General features: G+C 40.4%; 1 protein-coding gene across 2 annotated transcripts in view; it reads left to right on the forward strand.

Annotated features, from left to right (window-relative positions):
* Positions 1-667: 667 nt before the first annotated feature.
* The window catches only part of fgfrl1a (fibroblast growth factor receptor like 1a), a 46,982-nt gene continuing 23,638 nt past the window's right edge, over positions 668-24,011 (forward strand). The window contains exons 1-4 of one of the 2 annotated variants that reach the window (XM_088295130.1): positions 668-790; positions 884-941; positions 2,481-2,569; positions 20,059-20,331. In XM_088295130.1, coding sequence (XP_088151256.1) covers positions 2,506-2,569; positions 20,059-20,331 — 337 coding nt within the window. In that variant the 5' untranslated portion in view covers positions 668-790; positions 884-941; positions 2,481-2,505. Of the gene's footprint in view, positions 942-2,480; positions 2,570-20,058; positions 20,332-24,011 lie in introns of both variants that reach the window. The other variant, XM_088295129.1, reaches the window with a different exon arrangement.

Consider the following 24,011-nt stretch of genomic DNA (forward strand, 5'->3'; position numbering starts at 1 on the left):
GAAGCAAATCCCAGGTTGGGAAAAAAAGAAGAGTTTAACTAGTTTTGAATAATGTCATTGTCATTTCCTTTATCCATGATCAAGTAAAATTTAATTACAAACAGATTCCTGCAAGAAATAAATACAAATAATTTTGAGCCCATTAATTGTCCTGCCCTAATTTTTATGAACCATTTATTTCGGAAGAAACCGGTTATGTGTGCATTGATGCTGTACGACCGACAGATGGCGGTATATGTCTCCCATGGCTCTTCACGAGGGTTTGAAAACAGCCTGCGACGTTCACCAATGTCAAATTATTGCATCGTTAAAAATTAAAAGTCCTCCCTCTATTTAATTATTATTCATTGAAATAAGATGTAAAAGCGTGCAATTTGCTGCTTCACTGTTTAATAATATAAACATCAGCACATGTAATTGAATAAGTACTAAATAAAACACAAATGTACATAAAATGTTTTAAAAACAATATTTTTGGGGTGAATTTGAATGCATTACGTTGTTATTTCTGAAGGAACGTGCTCCAAATTTGTCCATGACGCGCCCGTGCTCTGATTGGTCAGGATGATCATTGGCCTTGCCTCTGATTGGCAGAAAGTTCCACGTGTGGGCAGGGACGATCGATCCAGAGCAGCACTCTGTTTTCTGCCTGCGGCTCAAAGTTTGAGGACGCTGGTGCAGTCGGAGCGCTTTTTTTTTTAAAAAACATGATATTCTCTTGACTTATCCTTTTGACTTATTAATACAGTTTTATATTTTATAAATGCTCTATAGCTCGTCGTTCCTCCCGGTAATTGACATATTTCCAGGCAAGAGACTCATCAAACAGCGGGATTAAACCCTTGACTTCATTATTTTGTTTTGTTTTTTCTCTTTTTTTGAGGTGCTGGAGGATTAGCTAATGTAATCATCTAATGACTGGTGGACATATTTGTAAAAAAGTAAGTGACATAACATATACACCCAACTCAATAACGTTTGCACGTGTCACGTTTTAAGATTTTGCGTGCAACGATTTTGCGTGCGTGTGAAAACTTTGTTGCACGTTATTTTCAAACAGGTGGCCCACTTATAAAATCCTAGTACAATCCTTAGCCGCACATTATCTTGTTTTTTTCTCACAATTTGACGTCAGAGACATGCTGTGTTGTTATTTAATGAAGAAATGTGAAGAATAGAAACGCTAAAAATAAAAAAAAATAGGATTTTCTTGACATGAGTTGGTCTATTAGTGAGCCAAATTTTAAGCATATCAGACAAGGATAAAATCACCTAAAAGAATTCAAACTGACTTTTAATGTCACATTCAGACTGATCAGGCAGATTTTCACTAATTGGGCAGGAACAGCATCTTCATGAAACGACAAAATGGTATCAACTTAATCTCCAAAATAGATAAATCAAAACGACGCTCGTACCATACGGATATATAAGTAATAAATGTTTGCATGTTAACATGCACACAAACCGGTGGGCGCAAAATGATGATGAATATTACAGTTCAAAGATTTGTTCATGAATTGATATCAAATCTCTTCCGTGGTGTTTTTCAATCTTACACTAAGCAGATTTGTGACATTAAAACTGCCAAATTGTAATGTTCTTCAAAGATGTTACATTTACTTGTTGCTTTATTTAAAAGGTGATATTAATCGCAAAAGAGGCTCAAAACCGACTTTTGTATAAGATTTATGACTGATGTGGCAGATTTTCCACTAAATACACTAATTAATGAGCAGCAATAAAACCGCCCTCCTTAAAATATATTAATGTTACCTGTTTATAAAGTAGTCAGATAACAAGTCAGATCACGGAAAAAGAGAGACATGCTCTCTCCGGACAGGTGGATATAATAAATTCCTCTATAAATAATAAATGTTGTTGGATCATCTGAGATTTGACAGGTTTGTTTACCTGCCCTCCCCCCAAACCAGTGTGATTTGTTCTAAAAGCTTGAGAAATGACAGGACATGTGACCTCTGACCTTCTTCTTCCTTTATTTTTAACCTTCTTTATCCACCAAGGAGTGTTGGAGCCGAAATGAACTGAGGGGGGAATGAGAAAAATTGCAGTATGTATGAGAAAAAGTAAAGTTAGACAAATGCAGTTATAATAGTATGAGGGAAAAGTACTCATACAATACCCCAAAATATTTTTTACCAGAATTAAGATGGAATAATATCCGTATTATTACGATAAAAGGTCATGAAAACAATTTTTCTGAGAAACAAAAGTGGTATAATTGTGATGACAAATAATGTTCCGAAAACAAATTGGGAATAAACACCCTGAGAACATTTGTATAAAAATAAGTAATACTGTGAGAATACGGATGTTATAGGCAACTACTAAGAAAAAAAAAACTGTGACTTCTGGTGTTCTTTATTGAAAAACAACGTTTTGAGGCTGCACTTAGCTGTTTGTCATCAACATGTCATGGTTTAAAAATCTATTGACTACAGTGACTATTTTTCTTGTAGGCGGTAGACGTCTAAAACCTCTGTGATGACGTCAGTGTTGTTCCACCTTCTGCTGCTGGAGTCCATCTTGGTGTGCAGCACGGCCAGAGGTCAGTGACATCCAGGAAAGATGGAATTTGTCCCAATACTTTTGCCTCTTATTGCGTGGCTACTGTATACGTGACTCTCCGTGTGTGGTCTTGTTATCTGAGAGGTGGGTGGGCAGTGGGGAGTCTCTGCAGCAAAGATGCTACAGCAGTTGTTCTCAAAGTGCCAGCTGTCACCAGGGCGGGTTCACAAAATTAATTTGCAATAAATTCTGAGCTATGTTGTATCATTTTAAAAAGTGCAGGGGAACATATGGGGACCGGCAGTCTCCTTTCTTGTAATACACAAATCAATGTGAAAACGATTTATCTCATGTTGTGAGTTTGTTAGTGAGAATTAAACTCGCAAAGATGTCAGAAAAGACGCTAAATACCGTAATCCCCCGTCCGTCCCGGCGGTTTCGTTTTAGACCCCACCGGCAATAAGTGTAATCCGCTATCTAGAAATAACGTAGCATTTATGGCACTTAATTTTTTTTTTAAGTCTAAAAACACATGAATTGTACTAACACATTTAAGCATATCATTTACTAAGAGAGAACAAGAGCAATGCATGACACACAAATATTGTGCAGTACGGTTTAACTCTGTATCGATCCCTCTGTCTTTACAGTGAAGCCTGGCGCGCATGAGGTGGCATCCGTGCCTCGTGTGCAGGGGAATTTTTAGAGAGTGGATGGCGCTGTGCCATCGGCGCCATCTAGCAAACATGTTTGATAATTTAGGCTCACACCATTTCAGAGTAAATAGTCTGCCACCATCTAGTGGTCAGGAGTAGAATTACACACACAATAGGCGTGCTTTGGAACAACACCAGAGTTATTACCTGTATAAAAAAATATCCACGAATATAGTGGAAACACGAACCCGGAACCCGCATTGGTGGAGCATTCACTGTGGTGCGAAATATATCACCTCTCTGTTCATAGCCATCTTGTTTGTGGAAGCTTTGCACGTCAACTCGCTACAATGGTGTAATATTGGATTTACTTTTGGATTCACTAACCTCTCCATCATTCTACCCTATGTACCTTACTAGCACCTGTACCTTTCTACCTTCCCTCGTACCAAATCACCTACTCACCCACTCACCCACATGCTTATCTGTCTTTTGCTGCAAAAAGCGCATATTCGACTATCAAGAAATTGTATCACTTTGGACTTTACTACTGGCATTTTATAGACAACTAGTTGGATAAATTCCCACACGTGTTGGTAGTGCCAATGGTAGACGCACGTCTTGGTGTGTGAGCAAGAGAGAGCGTATGAGGAAGGACCAAATGTGCACAAATTAAATAACAATACAATACATTATTACATTCTTTTATTTGCGCTCGATGACTTAAATGTGTATTGTTGATTCAGGCTGCCTTCTTGAACCGTGCCTCTTATTTTTTGCGAGCAACTTAATAGACTTTAGGTGGAAGCGAGTCAGGCAGCTGTCTCAGTATGAGTTCCCCAACTTTATCCATAACCTTAACTTTATTTTTTGAAACGTATACCTATGATTTTGTAATTCAGTTCAGTATCCAAATAAAATAAAACCTAAAACACTGGTGGCGCCAAAATATATTTGTGTTGGGCCGAATTAATTTACTGCATAATATGTGATAACTAACATAGTGTACGTAAAGTTTTACAAATGTATATTTGCACAGTACAAGCTGTTACACATACATGTAAATTGCACTTACTTGACATTAGTAAACTATGTCCACAGGTACAATTTGCCTTGAATAGTCCTTTAATTGGCTAATTACCTAGCTAACTTGAAAGCTAACTGGCTGGTGAATTAGCTGTTAAGCTAATGAACCAAACCAACTAGCTAGCTAGCGACCTCAAAATGAACATGAACTCAGGTGTTGTGAACAAGTTTGATCAATTGATTCATTGAACGGAGGAGAAAAAAAAATACAAATCCTGTTTTAGTGTGTGTTTTGCTGATAACAGCTAAACGGCCCCAGACGTTGTTAGTTAAACTTAATTGTGTGAAGCACTTTTTGAGTCCTCTCTTTGGAAAGTGCTTTTTAAATAACATTGTTACTTCATTGCAGTACTTACAGTACTTAAACCAAATTGGCATTGGGATTGGAAAAGTTTCTTCCCAGCTAGGGATCACTGAACCCAAAAAGGTGAGAAGCCCTGAGTAAAACAACAAACAAGGCCGCCCCATGGAGATGAGTAGACCCTAACCATTGGGCGGAAGCCACCAAGATTGCACCGTTGGTGATTCTTTTTGTCACAACAAAGGGGCATTCAGCCAGGCGGCGTGCAGCCACGGGACCAAAAGTAAACACAGGGGCCATAGATGAGTTGCTCAGATTAGGCTGTTAGGGATGTTTGCTGGGCATTTCCTCCTTCTTCGTGGAAGGTTGGCAGGAAATGACGCTGGAAGTCAGGAAGGACGCGGAACAGCGGGAGAAAACAAACAAGAGGCCAAACGACCAGGAAAGCCCCTTTCACACTGGCTGTCTCAACTGGGTTGTTGTCCAATTTGTTCGGGAATTAGCCGGCTTCCAACATAGTTCCGGGTTTTTCCTGACTCAAATTAAGACAGAAGTGGCACCATTATGAACAAACAAACACGTTTTTTTAAATTATTTTTTTGGGTGGATTATTGCTCTTCAGCAATATCTTTTTCCCATATCATATTGTACTATATATACAGGAACCCCGAAGGCAGACATGCTAATCGCAAGGTCAAACTGTTTCTGTAGGGCAGGTTAACGAAGATATTTTAAAATTGGAAATTAAAAGCATACAGTATACTGTAAATCCCCCTCCATCGCGGGGGTTTCATTCCAGAACAGCCCCGCATTTAGCGAAATGTGCGATATAGAAATGCACCTTGTTAGAATTTACGGCATTTATATTTCTTAAGGTCTTGAAACTCACTTTTAAAATGATAGTCCTTTCATCATGTCTAATATGTCATATTAATGTATAACACAAAAATATCGTACGTTTGCTCATTACGACTCATGGAAGGAAACTTGTAAACCCAGCTTCCTTCCATGAGTCGGTGGAGCCATGTATTCCGATGAGAAAGAATCCGAATGACCAAACGGAATAAAATTCCTCCATATAAACACTCCAATCGGAATAAAAAGGCTGAATGGAATTTCATTCGGATTCTAGGGGTTGCCAATCCGAACGAGCGTCATGTACACAATTCAGTCGGGCTGGCCAGGCTGCGCCCCGTCTGCGCATGCTCTGTTTTAACGTAAATGCGTAGCATGTCATCGTAGATGCACTTTAAAATGGCAGCATGTACCAGAGCTCGTCTGCGACGCGAGAACTACTTTTAAAGTCCTGGTAACTCTTTTTATCAAAATGCTGCGTTAATTAAAGTGTTAAAACAATTTCGTATACTCTGCTAAATAGATGAATGAACTCCATCTTGATAAATCACGTGATGTTTACCTCGATTGCCGCTTGTAACACAGCGGATTTGATTAGCAAAAATGTGGAAGTGATCAGTAAGTCGAGCAGTGTGCTGTGATGCTGCTTTGCCAGACAAATGTGAAATCAGATTTATCTCTCCTGATTGTACCAGTTGCTACCTCAAGGCATTCTAGGCAACAACCTGTAAACAAGAATGACTGATCATGATAATTTTTTTTTCCTTAAAACACATCTCCTGCAAACCTGCCTTCATAAATTGCTTTATTTATATAAAGAAAGGAAAATCTTATTTCAAACCATTTCAAACATTTTATCGAATAACTGTCACCATGGAGGTCACTATTGTCGAGTGACGTCAGATTGAAACAGGTCAGGGGTTGATGTTTTCTGTCTGATTTCTTCACTTGTTCCTCCTCCCTGTTTGAGTGGCATTCCAGTGCACTTCACTTTCACTTTTCAGTCAGAAGACTGGAAAACTCTCAATTCCCACTTTGCTGCAATGTAGCATGAGTCTATGGACAGAATAAAACCGCCAATCAGCGGCTGACAAAAAAACTTTGCTGTTGTTGGCTTAATCAGTACATACGGATATTGTTTTGTGATCTGCGGGATTTCAACTCAAAACAGCGAAATGAGAAATTATGAAGTTAATAGCACTTGATGATGCTAACCTGGAAGCTTCAATGGACGGGGTTTGAATGTATTGTGGCCTGTTACACACATATTTTAAAATCAGTCGGTGTCTTGCTTTGAATGCGGATAGTTGTCATACGATAGCAAATGGGAAAGGCTTTTAGGAGTCAAAATTGTGTCACAGACATTTGGAGGGCAGCTGTTGAGGTCCAAAGGGCCAACATTTGCTTTTTACATTAGCGCTTAACGAGAGCAAATCTGCCACCCTTTGAAGTTTGCTGCCGTTTTGCTGCTACACGTTAGTTTCACACACTTCCATACAAATGTACAGCAGAACCTTTGAAGTTGAATTCAACTATGAGCATTAGCATTAGCTTCGGCAGCTATATGTTTAACACTGATTCTAAAAATTCTATTACAAAAATTCCCGCATTTCCACCAACCCCGAGGCCCACCCTCAAATGTCAAGCCACATCAACCGCAACAGGCCGTGTGCCAATGAACCCCCAATGTTGCTCACAGACACCTAGAAGCCCCAATTTGACAACCACTGGTCCGAGGTAGCTGGTCAAATCAATATGGCCTTTCCTAAAACTTATGTTCAAGCGCAGGGTTCCCACTCTTTTTGAGAAATTATTTTCTGGGACTTTTCCAGGGCTGTTTAATCTGTTATAGTACGATTCAATTCATCACAACACATGTGACTAAATTCTTTGGCCGAAATTTGGAGAAGTATTATTTCCCACAATTGTATTTTATATTTTGTACATTGAACCAGATTGCTTCAATGTTAGCAAACACAATTTCAAATTGGCTGAACAAACAAACAACCGCTCACAGCTGTGAGTGACAATATACCCGCTCCATCGCTCGTGTCACTCAAAAGAGGTAGAGGGAGAAGAACCTCACACTCGATATACAGCGCGACAGCAAAACTCTTGAATTGAACGTTGGCGGTTTTGGCACTTCTTGGGCGAAAATAAATCCTTACTTGAAAAGTGGGGGTAATCTAGTAACAAACTCATATGGAAACACTGGGCAGCAGAAGTGTTCTAAGGGAATATGCAATTTAAATTAAATTGGTGTTCCTCCTGTAAATGTCTATGTATTCGTGTGTGTCCGTGTGTGCGCGTGTGTACCCTCCACTGGACAACACACACTTGAGCAAAAATAGCCTGACAAGTCTAAACGTAGGGTCAGTAATTCTGTGTTAGCATCAGAATCAGAATCAGAATCAGAAATCCCTTTATTGTCATTGTACTCAAGTGTGCAACGAGATTAGAGAGCTCCCCTCTCCAGTGGAATACAACAATAATTCAGATAAATATATAAATTAGATAAATAAGAGAATAGTTAGTGCAATGGAAAATAATACTGAATAGGATATATAAAAACACATCACGTTGCTGTTCTGCAAGGTAAGGGTGGTCGTGTGTGTGTGTGAGAGTTTAGAATGGAGATGGCTCTTGGAAAGAAACTGTTTCTCAGTCTATTAGTCCTTGATTTGATGCACCTGTAGCGCCTGCCAGAGGGCATCAGGTCGTACAGGTGTGAGTTTGGGTGGGTATTGTCTTTGACGATATTGAGAGCCCTGCTGAGGCACCGGGCGGTGTAGATGTCCGACAGTGAGGGGAGAGGGCAGCCAATAATCCTTTGCGCTGTTTTGACCGTCCTCTGGAGCCTCACTCTGTCCGCCTCAGTGCAGCCGCTGTACCAGGTGGAGACACAGTACGTCAACTGGCTCTCGATGGACGAGTGGTAGAAGGCCAGCAGCAGCTTCCTGTCCAGGTTGAATTTCCTGAGGACTCTCAGGAAGTGCAGACGCTGGTGGACCTTCTTTACCACTGCTGTGGTGTTGTGTGTCCAAGAAAGGTCATCGGAGATCTGTACTCCCAGGAACTTGAACGTGTGGAGCCTCTCCACACACACGCCTTCGATGCAGAGGTGGGGCGGCACCGTCTTGTTCCTCCTGAAGTCGATGACAATCTCCTTTGTTTTTGCAATGTTGAGTTGCAGTCTGTTGTCCTCGCACCAAGCCGTCAGTCTCTGGACCTCCTCTCTGTAGGCTGTCTCGTCACCTTCCGAGATCAGACCGACCACTGTCGTGTCGTCAGCAAACTTGACGATGGTGTTGTTACCGTGGGCCGGGCTGCAGTCGTAGGTGTAGAGGGCGTATAGGAGAGCGCTCAGCACGCATCCTCGGGGGGGACCGGTGCTCAGCGTACGGGTGGTTTTGACAAGGCGTGAACCGACTGTAACACTGCTACACATCGTGTCTTCAAACCAAGTCGGACCAATACCTTATTTAGACTATTGTACGATATACGTGTATAATATATGTGTGTTAATTGGTTGTGTTGGTTAAAAGGTTGTTTGGCTGCACTTATCGTAATTTGGGGAATATTGAGCGTTCTTGATTATAATGAGCACAAAAAAATTTGCATATGTTGGCCGCTCTTGTCTTTAAGCCACAGGTGTCCACATAGGATATTTAAACAGAAAGATGTCTTATATTTATATTAAATGTTTAATTGGTTGATTTCATAAATTACTCATTTGTTAGTTGGTTAAATTCTTTACTTGTTTGCTTGGTTAATTAAATAGTTGTTTTGCCCCTTGGTTATTGTTTGTTCTACTTTTTGTACAATAAAATGAAAAAGTTTCGATTACCATTTTTAACTAATCAATCGCAAAGAATGTCTGGAATTCATTGTGATTAATCACATCATTTTCCAACTACTATTTTTTGCGATACTTGTGATATTTACTTGAATAATATATTGGAATGAATGTAAAATCACCAAATATGAGCTACATTTTAAATCAAAGACTGTTTTAATAGCTTTCTTTATCCCTTGAATACGATTTAAATGGAGTCATCTTTACAAGAATTTTTTCTTAGAAACATTTCTCAAAACTTATACAATACATTTAGTTCTGCCCACAAGCACCACACTCCAGCATTGTTGGTTTGCAAGGCCCAGTGGTAACTTGAGCTGGGTGTTTTGTTCTGAGATTTTTTTTTTGTGCTAAAGAGTTACAGCTAATACGGTACAGTATTTGAATTTGGCTTTGCAAAGTATGCGACTTATTTTTGAAGTAAATAAGACTAAGTAAACTGAGTTGGAATATTTAACTGGTTATTAAATGGTTATTTTGTTGATTGTGGTGTGGTATTACGTGTCTGAATAACCACTGTGAAAATATCAGATTTTTAAATTTGATCAAAAAAGTGCTGTAGGCTTCAATTTGGCTCTCTTAAATCGAAAATGTCAACCATAAAGTCTGTAATCCGACTCGATTGATTCAATGGTTGATTTGGAGTCGTGTCCCATTACTTTTGTCTGTTATATGCCTCTTGTGTGGGTTTGTTTGTCGCTTGGCAGTCACGCTGCAGTCCGGATGCATTCCCGTAAAGAGCAAACCTCAAGTCAAATATAAGATGTGGCTGACAGAATTAGAAGCTGTCTGTCATTGTTGTGGCACAGCATGGCTGACATGTGCTATCCTCCCTCACCATCTCAGCCTCACCCCAACAACCCCCCCCCCCCCACAGATTTCCCCTCCCTTCACCCTCACCGCCTCAGTGCCAGCTGCTGATGTGGAATCCACACCACGGGGGGAATGTGTGTGTAGTGTGAGAGATGTGGGGGTGGGTCGATACTGGTGGGTCCGCAGAGACCACCGCTCTTAAGGCGCCGTAGCCAGTCACCAAACATTAGTATTTTTATTTTTTTTGTCGCCCCATTATGAAATTGAGTTGCATTGCTTTGGTTGATGGGTCAACCATTGCAATCATTGAAAAAGTCCAAATTGCAATCTGAGTGCAATATTTTAGGACAACAATCAGTATTTGGAAACTGGAGCCAAAATGGAGGCCGCACGCCTTACTAGAATGTAGCGGAGGCCAACCTAACCACAAAGGAAGAAAGTAAGAAAGTAGAAATGAAAGTAGAAGAATGTATTGAAATGTCACAAGAAAATATGATACAAGAAATGCATGTTAATCTCATATGATTATGGAGTGCAGCATGAATGAGATTTATGCGCAAGGACACACAGTACTTGGTAATTTGAGCCAAAATAAATGGCATGTGTTTCACTACAAGGTTTTGAAACCATCAATAAAGAAAGGCAATTCAAACATTGTTTAAGAAAAAAAAATGTTGGTTGGTTGGTTGGGTTGCTACTGGTTGAATTGCTAATTTGATTAGTTACTTGGTTGGCTAGGTAGTGTGAGTTGATTGTTTTTACTTGCTTGGTTGCTCATTTCAGAGTTCATTGGTTTGTACATTTCTTTGTCACATGGTAGGCTGTTACATAGTTGCTTGGTTGGTTTGTTACTTGGTCCGTTAGGTGGTTAGCTGCTTGGTTTTGTTACATGGCAGAGTAGTTATTTGGTTGTCTTGTTTGGTACTTTTTGGTTGTTTTGGTTTGACATGTTTGGTTACTTTATTAGTTTCATTAGTTAGTATTAGTTTCTGTTGACTGGATAGTTACTCAGTTGATTGGTTGTTTGTTACTTGGCCGATTGTCAGTTAGTTGATGAGTTACTTAGTTGAGTTGATGTGCAGAAGTGGCATGCGTGTATTAGTGGTGGACTCGGTGCTTGAGCTGTGTTAATGATTCCCCGTCACACAGTGCTCGGCTCATTATTATGTGCTTGTAATCCCTGTGTTGTACTGGCAGCATTGTTGTCACTGCGGGACATAACGGACCCATTCTTTACCCAGTCTGCGTTCATTCTTCTGTGGACGTAATCTCTACAGCCACTTATGCGCATTAGCGGGTTCTTTACGCCGAGGCAAACGGAGGGGCAAGGGGGTCAGTGGAGCTGTTCAGTCAGATTGCATTCGACAAAAATATGCTTTTTGTCATTTTTGTCTCTAACACTAAAAAAATACTCTCACTCCATGTTAGGAATCATTTTTAGCTAAAGTTTGTATTTGATTTTCCAGCAGACAAGTTTAATAAATCCTGCTGTCACATGAAATAGTAGAGTAGAGTCAGTATATTGTGTTACTGACATTTATGTGGCTCTGCACTGTATCCCCAGTTGGTTAATTAGTCAGTTATGTTCAGTTAGTTGGAAACGCCTTTACGACACAAAATATGGACATAATAAACGAGCGCATTAGACTCTAATTTAATAGCGTGTCTTGTATTTCACTGCACACGACACATTAAAAAACGTCGGACTTGACTGTCATTGACAAACAATGTACATATAGTTGTGTTCACAGTGACTAGACTATGATGCGGGACAGAGCACAGTGGGGCATTAAGGTGAAAGGAAACCATCATCCGACGTGACACTTCATTCGATGGGAGAGCTGCTCTTTGTTTGGACGCTTTTAGCCTGAGCGAGCCAATGAGTAGACCGAGATGTTGAGGATTCAGCCGCAGATTAGGACAAGACACACGCAGATCAACAAATGCACTTAGTCACAGCTCAGGATTTCCAAGGAATGTGGGAGGTGGGCATGGTGTGTGTGAGCGTGCGTGCGTGTGGTGGGGCTGTGTGTGTTAGGTGCATGATTGGAATGTCCATCTCCCCACCCAGTCAACCAGAAATCACACACACACACACACACACACCCACACGCACACACCCCTGCACGCACACACAGGTGGAGGATGACGAATATTTACTACTGAATCATGATCCCCACCTTTTAAACTTCAAACTATTTTTTTCTTCCATTTTCCCTCAATAGTCATCCATTTTTATCAGAAAAAAAATGCTTTTCGAGTCAGACCAACCCCTACACATATACAATTAGCCATGGGACAAAATTACTCATTTGTTAATTTTGAAGGTTGAAACGTTAAGAAACAATGAATGTAATGGCAACTATTAGCAATACTAATTAAAACATTTCATCTTAACCAACAAATGAGAATAACATTTTTGAAAACAACTTTTGATTTTTGTATTTTCCCCTTCCGGGATTTGCTTTGTTCCTTCTGACACTTTCCAATGTTATGTTGACTTAGGACAGAAGCGTGACCAAAAAAAAGATCAAGAAAAAGACTAATACATTTGTTTTGATTCCTGATGCTCGTTGGTATAACACAATGTTGCATGCAGCGCCACACTGCATCAACATGTGAGGTAACATGGCAACAAAAAAAAAGTGTGTGTGTGCGAGTGTGTGTCGGGGTGCGCCTGTGTGTGTCTCCTCATTTGTGTGGTGATGTGTGCTTATGTGCTTGTGTGTGGGCGTGTGGTATCTCTCATGTTAATGAGTAATAGCGTCTGCCTCCAGAGAAGCTGATAAACGTCAGGTCGAGGACAGCAACACAAACACACACACCTACATTCACTCACTCACTCACTCACTCACATGAATCAAATAAATACTTTAGCTTGTTTCACTCACCCCCAGACATCCATTTAAAAAGCAGTCTGGGGCTTGGTGGTTGTTAGTAGTGGATGCTCTCCACTTGAACACAGTTGAAGTTTGTACACAGGCGTCCGCTAGCCTTAGGATGCTCCGATTGCATTTGGAAGGTCGGTGTGACCGCTGCAAGCACATTCTTGGCTGTAACAGTGAGTATACGCACTGAGAGGATGCATTAAACAGGTTCCACATCCTGAACACCACAAGTAAGCCACAAGTGGGACCGCCAACGACATCATACTTAGACACAGGTGAAACAAGGTAGCGCTCATTTGGATAAATTCGTACGTACCTTGACGTGTCAGACAGGTGGAATGAGGTAGGCAAGGAACTGATCGTGCGACACGGGTGAAACAAGGTGGAGTTGATCTTAACACTCGATGCAAGTAGGATAAATAAGTACATGTGCTGATCGAGACGAAGCGCTGATGGTTAGACACACGAGGGGCGATTTTATTCTGTGGTTCTACAGAGCAGATACAAATAGCAACACACAAACATTAATGAATAAGAAGTCAATCGATGATTTGACTGTGGAATAATATGTCAAAGACACCGGCAAGAGACTGTTTGACGTGGCTACTTGAATGAATAAACGCGGATTTGATATCTGTCTTGTGAAAAGTCTCCCCCTCACCTCCCCTCGTCTCCAGTGTAACACGGCAGGTGTGGCAGGCTGGCACGCTATGAACTGCTATTAGAGGCGGAATTGGCTTTTACGTGTGTGAGGTGTCGGCCATTAGGGCTGTGTGTTTGAGTGTGGGCATGATGACAACATGCCAACACACGCACACACACACACACCCTCTCACCCCTTGAAGGCCTGATGTTAGTTGTCACAATGGACTAACAAGCAGCAGTTAACGTGCGTACTTGTATACGTGCGTGTGGGGGTGTGCACGAGTGTGTTTTAGGAGACAACTTAATGGGTGGCTGTCATTCAACAAAGGTAATGTGTTTGTGTGTGCATGTGTGTGTTTTAGGAGACAACTTAATGCGGAACTGCCACTCAACAAAGATAATGCCTGCTTGTGGGTGTGCGTGTGTGTGTGCGGGTGTGTGGGGGTGTGTGTGTGCGTGTGTGCTGTATACAGAGGCATCTTACTGGACTCTTCATTAGGTACATCATTGCTATCTAACACTGGAACTGTGCAATTCAGACTTTTTATTAATCACGATATTATTATCATTACTCATTCCATTTTGTGACATCATTAACAGTCAAACAAACGCAAGTAATAATCAACTTCACAAATCTCATGATATGACATGAATAACTGTCAAAATAAATTATGAACCTGTTTCTGTGTAAAATACAAAAATATTTTTAAAAAAAAGAAGTTTTAAAAACTAAAAATCTATATTGCATGAAAAAACAACTTGGGCAAAAATCTTTATGCAGATCATTTTATGATTCACACAAGTGTAAAAAGAAGTTAACCTGTGCCGCAAATGAGCCTTCCGCTTTATGACTATTGTTATACTCACGGTTGGGCATCCTCAGAATCACCTATTCGCGCACATTTTTCAATATGTGTATGTGTGGGAACCTGGTCACCATCCAATCATAGTCATGAGAACTCTTATACACTCAAGTTTTGCGTGACTTCATGTTCCGGTCTGATAGTTTGCACACTCACACTCACACACAAAAACACAAAACCTCCGTCTGGCTTCCCAGCCAACAACAACAGAAGTGTTGTGATGGACCCTCCGAAACCTTCCAAGTTGGCTGTCTCTCGTCGTTATTTTAGCACAGCGAGAACATTGGCAACATTTACTATTTTATTTTCTTCCCATCTATGGCCGCTTTGGTCCACAAAAACAGTGAGAGCTGCGAGATCTGTGCAGGGGCGGAGCCAGAAATCTTTCAGCAAGGTGGCCATGGTGACACAATTGTGACAGTAAGATGACATACGCAAACAAGCACACACGGGTAGAGTCTCACTACCACTAGGTTGACAGGTTAGCCTTAGTTACTCATCGAACATTTCTCATACCATCCACATTCATGTCATGTCAAGTCATCATCCACACCGCTTATCCTGTACAGGGTGGCGGGAGGGTGCTGGAGCCTATCCCAGCTGACTACGGGCGAAAGGCACACTACACCCTGAACAGGTTGCCAGCCAGTCAAAGGGCAGACATAGACACCGTCACCGAATGGGAACCGATCCCATCCTGTCCGCACACAAGTCAGGCGGATGTACCTCTACGCCAGGGGTATTCAATGGAAAGTCACAGAGGTGCTCTCACCTCAGACTTCAGCGGATAACTTGGTGCAAAAGGGCGGTGCTTTGTTTCGTAATGGCGTTTCCGAGCACATGATGCACACTGGTTTTGAATCGGCTGCAGCCAGAACGAAAATAAATCCATCCATTATCTGTAGCGCTTCTCCTCACTAGAGTCACGGGGGGTGCTGGAGCCTATGCCAGCTGCCTTCGGGCAGTCGGCCAATCGCAGGGCATACATAGACAAACAACCATCCGCCTCTCAATCACACCTACGGACAATTTGGAATGCCCAATGCAGCTGCCATGCATGTTTTTGGAATGTGGGAGTAAACCGGAATACCCGGAGCAAACCCACGCAGGCACGGAGACAACATGCAAACTCCACACAGGAAGGCCGCTGGAGTCGAACCCACGACCTCTGCGTTGTGAGGCCATCATGCTAACCAGTCGTCCAGCGCACCACGCAGGGATATCAATATTTTTGCTATATTTAACATCCACCTAAAGAAATGCCATTTTTATTATCTAGGGAAAGCATTTCATTTTTTTCATGCAGGAAAATAAGCAAGCTCAATGTATTCCGAGCTAATTAATTGTAATTACCTAAGATAATATTCAACTATTGGATGGCGATGCACATTAATCATCTGACTGGTCAAATTCATATTGGAAGTGTTTGTTGTGTTTGTTGCGTAACAAACGTTAAAAACAACTTGGGCAACTACGCCAATAGGCTAACAATGATGCCAGAAATGAAGCTGTGTCGTCCTGTTGTCAGGCTGCACAATAATGCATTAAAACAGATGTGCACATACAAGACACTGTCACTCATATTTGTGCACACATGCACGCACGCACGCACGCACACACACTCACACGCACACCCCGACACACTAACATCCTTCAAGGTGCTGCAGGATGTGACATGGAAAAGGAATATAAACGCCAAATGGACTAAACAGACTAGGAAGTTGTAAAAGACAAATGCAACTGTCTTTCATTTCCTCCACACACACACGCCCACACATGCTCATGCAAAACCACACACAAGTTATTGCGGCAAAAAAACATTAGAAAAGTAACCTAATTTTTAAGCTGAAGATTTTAGATGAAAAATACACAAATGTTTAAGACAAACTATTAAAAAAAAATTACAATTGGCAAAAGTGTGACAAGTCAATGCTTTTGTTCCACTGGAATTGTCCAATGAGAGAAAAATAAATATTCAAAAGAAAACTCTAAATATGAAAGAAAAAGTTGAAATGATTTGCAAAATTATTAGGGAGAAAATGTAAAACATTAAAACTCCTAAAATTTAGAACCGAAGCATAATGTAAATTCAAGTGTGAGTGCATTAAACAACTTGAAGCTCTTTTTTTTTTTGGGATAAATAGTTCACGATTTGCCAAATTGCTGCTTATTCTAAAGTGAGTTGAATTAAGTTCACTGCCACCAGACAGCGTTTGGTTTGCAAGTTTGTACTCGCAAGTCAGAGCAAAAAAAAAAAGGTTCATACCTACAAAAACTCATCAGTTGCCTCACTCGCAGAAAAAAACCCACTGCGTAGACGTGGAAATAAAACAGAAGAAACACGGACGTCATCATGTTAAATACATAAATCTCATCGTGACATTGCATGTGTGTCTTCTTCACTTCTTCGAATACTCTCATAGAGGAAATCATCTTTGAATGTCGCTGTCTGAAATGCTGAAGTATGTACACTCTGGAACAAAAAAATTGCGTCTATCATGTATTCCCACTAACACCCCCAATGCACCCCCCCCCCCTCCGCACACACCCACTCAGTTTGAAAGCGAAACTGAGATGGCATCAATTTCCCTTGAGGAGGATGCAGCACAGTCTTCTCTTCCCTGACGGGAGAGGTTAACTGTCCAAAATTGAGCGGTTCACTGAGAGGTCCTGCTCTTGCAAAGCTTTAGTGTGTATGTGGATAAATCACTCTGGAGCGATAAAGCGCTGATATACGACATGGCCAGAGAGGGAGAGTGTGAATGAGCAGGACGAGGGGAGTGATGTGGAGGAACAGTCTCATGAGGGTCATGTCGTTTAAGTGAGGGGGCGAGGGGGTGGTGAGTGTGGGTTGGTTAACGCATTTTCGGGGTGGGGGGGTTGGGGGCCTTGGTGCTGTCGGTGGGAATGAGATTTCAATCTGTTGGAAGCATGGAAGAGAATGGCAACGTGAACGGGAATAACGTTAAGCACTGAGGAAAAAAAAAAACAGGAGAGTGGTGACTGGAAATGAGCATTAGCTCAAACTTGTTAGCTCTATCACATAAGTCCTCCTTTATTTTAGCAAGGACTTCGTTTTCATCTCAGCCTGCTCATTTGACTAGCGCAACTATATTTGCGTTATTATAAAATTTGTAAACAAAAACAAAAATTGCATTGTTTTTTTAAAGTATTAGACTGAAATATTGAAAAAAATTGAAAAAGGAGACAAAAATATTCAAATAATACACAAATATTGCACGTGTATTTAAAACTGTACAAATTATTTCAACATAATCTTGAAATATTACTCAATTATTAGTAAATAAGAAAAAAGTATTAAAATTATTCTAAAATATTACACAAAAATATAACACAATATAAATATCAGCCCAAATTATTTTAGTATTGAAAACATTTTAAAATGTATCCTAGAATATCACTCAATTATCTAAAAATCATGAAACAATTCTAATCTGGTACTCAAAAATATAAACCAAAATAAATTATATTAGACTCAAGTATATACGTAAATAACACAAAACAATGAGGCCCAAATATTTAAAAATAACACGACAATAATGGATGAAAATAATAAAAATAACATTGACATAACAAGATATTTCAAAACACAATTCTGTAAAAATAGTACGTGTGTACCGTTTAGTCTAACAAATGAAATCACAAATTGGTCTAGCAAATCAGGGTTCAGTTTCTTGCCCAAGGAGCCATGATTCAAACCAGCAGCCGTTTGGTCCCTTTCCCACCCGACCTGCCGACTGAGCCACAGCCACACTGCCGAGAAAAATACACTCCTCTGGGACAGAATGAAAGCATGTGGTATTTGCTGATTAATACGTCATATTGTTTAAACACACCCACGCGCCCAGAGTGAGCTATTTTGGAGAGCAGTGAGAGTTTGGTGACAAGCGTCCGAGCGAACTCGATTGCTGTTTTTGCTCGGCGTGTATGTCACCGTGTTCGGCCGTTGTTGAAGGAGTCGTGAGAAGACGCCACCCTGCTTCCCCTGCTTCCTTCTCCTTCTCTTCCTGTCCTCTGCTGTATTTCATCCCTGCTTCATCCCCAACCTCCCACGCTCACTCCCTCAAATTCCACCGTTTTGTCAATTCTTTTTTCTTTTTTTTTTTTTTCTTTTTTTTTTTTTTTTTTTTTTAATGCAAGCGATTGTCTCTAGGCTCCCCCTACAGTTAATGACAAACAAGCCACTGACAATTACAGGAACTATAAAATTTCGGAGATTTAGATCTTGGTGATTTTTATGGCAATGATTACTTTGTCTGAATTCTTCAGCAATTCTCCACAATTATTTTCTGTTACGTCCCCCAAAGGAAGAAGAAAATATTTCATGCCCAACTCTTTGGTCAGTCACAGAAAAGTTTTGAAGTGGATCAATTTGGCTGAAGTAGAAGAAAATATAGAAATGAGAGCGCCGCTGCCACCTACTGTGGTGGATGTGCAGTTACACTTTATTCTAGTACAGCAAAAAAAAAAAAGCATGTTACGTTGCGGTGACACGCCCCCTTCTGTATCGCAACGGGCACCCCACTATTTGAGGAGGACGGGTCGAGAGTGAAAATAATAGTAGAGTAAACAACTACACAGTAAGTACACGCCCCCCCAAACCAAAATAAATCTTTTAAATCAACCGGGGTGAGGCGCAAAAGTATATTTAATATATTAAATATTTATTATAACACTTTTGAGATCTTTGCAATTATAGGTCTCGAAATAGCATTGTTTTTGTTTTTTATATCCATTTAGCTGTGCTAAGGAAATATAATCATGTTATTTGCTAAATTAATTCCACCACATAAGAAAAAGTGGACAAATGCGGACATGAGAATGCAAAGTTTGAATGAAAAGAAGCAGAGAGAAGAATACATTTTATTCTTTCTACCTCTATTCACAATAAATATTTATGTTTCACATTTAAATAACTTGATCTTTCATTCAAATTTTTTAAACTTATGTTTTATCACAATCTCACAATTTATTAAATTATATGAATTCTAGGCCATATCACTCAGTCTTCATTTGAAGCAAAAATATGGAAACGCTTAACCATAGATGTACAATGAATGTGAAAATTAGCATGAAAGTTAAATAATTTTAATGAAAAAACAAAATATATATTTCACACATAATTTCACATTTCTCTCTGTATGATAGCAAGTTGAAGTATTTTAACTTTATTGAACCAGTATAGAAATCTTCCTCCCTTACACAGCCTCCTTTGTGTCCTCACATTATTAGAGTAATAAAAACTTTTAATGTGTTGATGCTATCATGTAACTTTTTGGCATAATTCTAAATGTTAATGTACATAATGAATATTGCCCTGAAGCTTGTTATGGAAAACAAAATCAAAATTGCAATCACAATTTAATCTTTTCCTGAAGTTGTTCGGCAATAACACAATATATATATATATATATATATAAAATATACATAGTATATCTTTTGCAACGTATGCTGCACGAGAACATTTAAACATGTAACATTACATGAGATGTTTATTACGAGTTGTACTTAATATAATTGGTGTTTCATTTATTCAACATCCCAGGTCCTCCCAGGGTGTCGGAACGCGTTTCCCACCGGCAGAGCGTGCGCCTGGGCCGCACGGTCAAGCTGCCGTGCCCTGTAGAGGGCGACCCGCCGCCCCTCATCATGTGGACCAAGGGTGGCCGCAACATCCACAGCGGCTGGACGCGTTTCCGCGCGCTGCAGCATGCTCTGCGAATCAAGGAGGTGGAGGCAGATGACGGCGGCGCGTACGTCTGCAAGGCCACCAACGGATTCGGCAGCGTCAGCGTCAACTACACGCTCATCATCATCGGTGAGTGCAAGGGAGATTGGGATGTGGTTATAGATTGGTTCTGAAATTTGCAACTTTTTCATTCCTGTGGCATTTGGAGATACACATGCTAGTTATGTTTAATTGTCGTTTGGATTAGGAGGGGGTCATTGGAAAAATGTCTCTCTGTAAAGGGATCCCTGGACCCAAAATGTTTGTGAATCCGTGTTAAAGACACCGATGACAGAGCTTTGGGTCCAACTTGTGTGGTTGTGTTGGCGGGATATTTGTGTTGCCTCATGTCGTGTTGTGGGCGCGTCCCCGAGGTGATGTCACCATCGAGCAGACGTCGTGTCTCGCGTCTTTAATCACAGTGTCTGAGACACCACGCACACAAACAGCAGTGTGCTGTGGATATAAAAAGTATCCACACCACTGTTGAAATGCCACAAACGTTTTTGTGATATTAAAAAAAAAGTAAGACAAAGTTAAATCTTTCCAAAATTTTACCACAATGAATATGACCTTTAGCTAACCTTCAACTCTATTGAAAAAAAAAAATCGTTGTGTCTTTGGTTGAGTTAAATGGGAGTCAACACACACCTGCCATGCACCATTTAAAGTGATCTGATTAACCAAAGAATAAAGTTCAGCTGTTCTAATAGGCCAAGTCAATGTGATTGGTTAATTCTAAAAATTCCCAAATCCCAAGTTATAAACGGGTGTTCACACCTGTGCAAGTGCATGATCTTATTTGGTTATTTTTACTTCCCCTCTCTAAAATACGTTTGTTTTTTGTTTGTTTTCAATCGAATTATACAAGTTACGGCTCAATTTTGGGGGTGAATGATTAATCTTGGTCTAATTTTTTCATACCGCAAGAGTCTGGCATTTGAACAGGGGTGTGCTGACTTTTTATATCCTACTGGTTGTCGTCGTCACGCATCTAAAGCAGTATTTCCTCACCGTTATTAAACCAGAGCACATATTTTTACATATGAAAAAAAAAAGCTATCATTTCATTGTTCTGACATAGATAAATGACATACATTTTTCGGAGTACATGCTAATTTCTGGACCGAATGATTGCAATTGGATATGCCGCGGGAATCACTGATGTAAACAACATACTGTTGTTGCAAATGGTGCAGAACATTCACACATTCAGTTCCGTCCACGAAGTGTGTGCATGTTTGGAGGGGAGGGTCGGGGAGTTTCGGGGGGCCACAACAGCTGCCATGTTGGGCATCCAGGCTTACAGCTGCTGTTTGGCTGCTCATTGGTTGTTCTCTTTTATCCTTCATTTGAAAACAAACGAATTTCTTTTTTACTCTTTTGTGCAAATGATATTTTATTGCAATCTGCATTTATATAAATCACAACTGAGTCAGATTTAATCATATTGTTTGGTAAACTCAGATGACGCAGTGTAATTGGAATGACTTGTTATTGTGTCATAATTGAAGTGTAGTGTTATGAGGAATTAATTGTTTCTTAATTGGAATGAATTCTATGGAATCATAATCACAGAGAATCGTATTGCATTGAAATTGGAACCAGAACCAAACAAAGTGAAGCGTCAAAGTTTTTTTTTTTTTTTAATGTTCCTGAACATTTGAGATCAGCTCAAAGTAGTGTTGAATTTAAATCGAGGCTTAAACTTTATAGTCCACTGCTGCCTTTTAGACAACTCAAAAAAATGATTTCTCGGTTTCACAATCCTGCTTTCATTTTCATGTCATGTTACTGTTTTGTTTATCATCCTTTCATTTCATTTTCTTTTTAAAACATTGTTCTTTGACTCTGTAAATCACACTTGATTTGCCCTTTGTATGAACAGCATTATGCAAATGGGAATGAGTGACGCAAACGAGTCCTGAGCAGATGTGCTGACAATGGTGAAGCGTGTCTGGATCAGTGATGGGAAACACTGCGGGGACAAAGAGGAAGGAAGCAGTTTGGCGCGTGTGTGGCGTGCGATGATTTAGCAGCTGGCCTCGAACACATGACATGTGCTTTTAATCGTTGCGACATGAATGGTAAAACTCTTCATCCTGACTTAAAGACACAGCAGAGACAAACCAAAAGAGCCGTCCCACGGACTGTGCAACCAGAAGGAATTCCCTGTGCTTCACTCCCCCCCCCCCCCACATTTGGAAATGGAATCAATTTTATTTTATTTTTTTTTCTTTCAAATTCTGCACACAACATCAAACAAAAGAAAAACAATCTGATGGTTTGAAGGTCCCAGTGAGCCCTGTGGCAAACTACTCCCAAAAAAACAAGATAGGCAAGCTTGTGGCATCATATAAAAAAAAAAGTCTTTAATTTCCGCAAGATGTTTACAAACAAAGTTTGAGCAAAGGTTGTAAATTCTTAAGTACTAATCCTGTGAATACTGTCCAGGTGCTTCATGCAAATGGTGCTTCATGGTTTTTCCAGCTGACGTTGTCCCAAGTGAGACTGCAGCTGCTCACTGGACAAAAACCAACATGTGGGATCAGGTTGTCGATGAAGATCTGAGCTCCATACCTCCATAATCTGCATTTTTGTTCCGATGTCCCTTCAAACGCCATCTGCTGGTCGTTTATTCTTTCAATCGATCCGTATCCTGTCCCTTTACAGTATATCCTCGTCCGTGTCCCGCCGTCCACGTCATTAGTCCTCCTTACCTTATATCTTAGTCGTGGTAGCATCCAGTTTCTTGCTCCTATCGGCCACCGTCCCTCCAAATCATCATCTTCCGTATTTTTCCGTCTCTCATTATTACATTCCTTTACATCTATGATCTCATTGGAGCTCATCATTGGTTGAGTCTTTGCAGTCAGGCTACTCTTGCATCCTTTTCAATTGTTGTTTTCTGTTTTGTTTTTTTTCCTGCATTTCTCTTTTGCTTTCCATTTTAAAGGATTGCTCATTTTAACCTTGCAGCAGTCTATTGTTTTCTGTGCTTCTTTATGCTTTCCCTTCTCCAATCAACGTTTAATCAAAATATATTCTGTTCTTCTGAACAAAGTCGGGAGCGACCCGTTTTTGTCAGGTTTTCAGAGAGAAATATATACATGACGTGCTGGCTTCCTCCTTTAAATAAGGACCACCTGATTCATACATGTTTTTCACAGAATGACACAGACGAATGGGTATGCAGATCCAAAAAGTTTGGGACTATTACACCTACTTATAAATTGTTTGCCATTCAATAATAGAATTCCTACCAAAAATGTGATTGATATGGTTAATCATGTTTGACTGCTATGATCTTCAACACAACCGCACGTGTGTGTCAAAAACACATGAGTGTGTGTGATTGCCGAGTGTGAAGAATGCAGCTCAAAGAACCTGACCTCACTTTGTCACACACTCACCTTCTAACTAGCCGAGTGGACCATCTGGCCCACTCTTGTCAGTCAGTGCGCGTGTGTGTGTGTGTGTGTGTATTTACTGTCTAACGGGATTCTTGTGCTCAGGTTTCATGATGTGCTGCCTTGCTAATGGCAAAAAAATGCAGCTGCTGAACGCGTTTAACTACTGGAGCACTCACACGCGCACGCACACAAATACACACTTTTCAATTTCATCTGTGCTTATGTCTTAGTGTGAACATGATCGCACACAAGGCGGTAAGACGTTGTTCATTCTGAATTACCGTTGGTTTGTTAGTTCAGGTGGTATGCTCAGCTTGTTTGGAGGCACCAACGCAGGAGTGGCGTGGTTCTCGACTG

The sequence above is a fragment of the Idiotropiscis lumnitzeri genome, chromosome 4, assembly GCF_059441095.1.
Source record: "Idiotropiscis lumnitzeri isolate Australia: NSW breed Sydney's pygmy pipehorse chromosome 4, RoL_Ilum_1.0, whole genome shotgun sequence".
Classification (NCBI taxonomy): domain Eukaryota; kingdom Metazoa; phylum Chordata; class Actinopteri; order Syngnathiformes; family Syngnathidae; genus Idiotropiscis; species Idiotropiscis lumnitzeri.